Source organism: Panthera pardus, unplaced genomic scaffold, assembly GCF_024362965.1.
Source record: "Panthera pardus isolate Hobbes unplaced genomic scaffold, ASM2436296v1 HiC_scaffold_12, whole genome shotgun sequence".
In the NCBI taxonomy this organism is placed as follows: domain Eukaryota; kingdom Metazoa; phylum Chordata; class Mammalia; order Carnivora; family Felidae; genus Panthera; species Panthera pardus.
Window position 1 is genome coordinate 11,736,565 of NW_026526677.1, and position 2,328 is coordinate 11,738,892.

The 2,328-nt window shown below is 39.7% G+C and overlaps 1 protein-coding gene across 1 annotated transcript; it reads left to right on the top strand.

Annotated features, from left to right (window-relative positions):
- The first annotated feature begins 730 nt into the window (after window positions 1-730).
- Window positions 731-1,669, top strand: LOC109246966 (olfactory receptor 5AN1-like). The gene has a single exon (XM_019415324.2). The coding sequence runs from the start codon at window positions 731-733 to the stop codon at window positions 1,667-1,669; it is 939 nt and encodes a 312-aa protein (XP_019270869.1).
- Window positions 1,670-2,328: the final 659 nt, after the last annotated feature.

Here is a 2,328-nt window from a genome sequence, read left to right on the forward strand (position 1 = left end):
CTGGGCCTCCCCATGAATTTTCCTGTAACTCTCCTAGTAATCTTATAGTCCAGGGGCTCTTGATGTTCTCATTTTATTGGGAGCAAATCAGTCTTAGTGTGTAAGCTATGGGGGCGAGTTCATAAAATGAGAAGGTATCAGATAAAACTCCAAAGTCTGAACCTTTAACCACAGTACCATGCTGTTTTCAAGTAGTAAAATACCCTAAGATTGAAAAAATTGTTGGGGTCAGTAATGAGCTATGCTGGCTTCCCTTTGGTGTACTTAGTATGAAGACTTCCCAAGAGACTTCTTCCATAACTTTATTGGGCATTTAAGCTATGCCTTGAGAAAATATTATCAAAGTCAAGTTATGATATAGTTTTCTGGGCCAGTTAGAAGATGATATATCAAAAAATTTACATAAAAGTTTGTAAAATTGTTATAAACATCAAAAATAACTTTTCTTAAGGGTAAAAGAAGAAATTTAAAAAATTTATCTAGATGGCTATCTGGGACTGAAGGGCTATTTCAGTTTTAATCTGCAGTGATGACCCTTATGCTCTTATAAAGCTGCACTTATATAATGAATTTTCAAAGGCTTAAAAAAAACTTTCAATGACTGATCTCTGTAGTAACCACAGAATTTCTGTTAAGTTTTCAGTCAAATTTGAAAATATCTCTTTAATTTGAATGAGATTTCAGCAGTGCATTCTCTTCTCTGTTTTCTGATTCTAGAAGCACCAAGCCAATGACTGGGGGAGGAAATATTACAGAGATCACTTATTTCATCCTTTTGGGATTCTCTGATTTCCCCAGAATCCTAGTAGTGCTCTTTGTTGTATTCCTGCTCATCTACATTATGACTCTGACTTGGAACTTGTGCCTCATCATCTTAATAAGGATGGACTCTCACCTCCACACACCCATGTACTTCTTCCTCAGTAATCTGTCCTTCATGGATATCTGCTATGTGACCTCCACAGCCCCCAAGATGCTCTCCAGCTTTTTCCAAGAGCAGCAAACTATCACGTTTGTGGGTTGCGCCGTTCAATACTTTGTTTTTTCAATCATGGGACTGAGTGAGTCTTGTCTCATGACAGCCATGGCTTATGATCGATATGCCGCCATTTGTAATCCTCTTCTCTATTCATCAGTCATGTCACCCACCCTCTGTATTCGGATGGTGCTGGGGTCCTATCTGGCTGGACTCTCTGGTTCTGTATCCCAATTGTGTGCCATACTTCAGCTTCACTTCTGTGGGCCTAATGTCATCAACCACTTCTTCTGTGACATGCCCCAGTTGTTAGTCCTGTCCTGCACTGACACTTTCTTTGTACAGCTATTGCTTGCTATAGTAACAATGATCTTTGGGGTAGTTAATGCTCTCATTATCATGGTATCCTACTGTTATATTGTCATCTCCGTCATGAAGATCACTTCAGCTAAAGGCAGGTCCAAGGCTTTCAACACCTGTGCTTCTCATCTAACAGCAGTTTCCCTCTTTTATATCTCGAGTGTCTTTGTCTATTTGAGTTCCAGCTCTGGCGGTTCCTCCAGCTTTGACAGATTTGCATCAGTATTCTACACTGTGGTTATCCCCATGTTGAATCCTTTGATTTACAGTCTGAGGAACAAGGAAATCAAAGATGCCTTGAGGAGTTTACAGAAGAAGAGATGGTACTGCTGAGGTTCTGTCCAGATTTGTCCTATCAGAAAGCTTAACTCCTAAGAATATGCAAATAAATGGACTATAATATCGCCTTTGTATGAAGAAAGCTTAGTTGGACACAGATTAATATGCCAAATGGACTGACGGTGACTTGATTCCACACAAACACAATGTCTTTAAGTCCTGAGGAGGTTCATACTTTCATACATGGGGAATGTCATCATCATTTATAAATAATCTGCAAGTATTTGTAAAATGTTAAGGTTTAGAAACTCGTTAGTTCCTTTTGCTTTGGAGATTGAGTCCTGCTCAGTCTCAGACCTCTGATTGTAAAGGACTGATATCTGACAGAGGCCCCAAGAATGTGGAGAACTTGTGTCCCAAATATTTTGATGTGGCGTAATGCAGACATGATGGTGGTTGATGTTTGTTGTGTGTTTCTGCCATAGTGGGAATAAACGGAGAGAGAGGATGTGCCTTTGAACAGAAATAAAGCTATACGATTAGCCTGGTTGTGTCTCCTGGGAAGAGTCTGATATAGCTACTGTTTGTCTAAGGCCTCTTTCAGAGCTAATCATCCCATAAATTTGGTCACATCCCAGTCTCTACCAGCTATAATCTTCTGAAGGAAAAGGTGATTTGAATCCTAAAGAGGATTGGAATGAAGGATGTGGTCC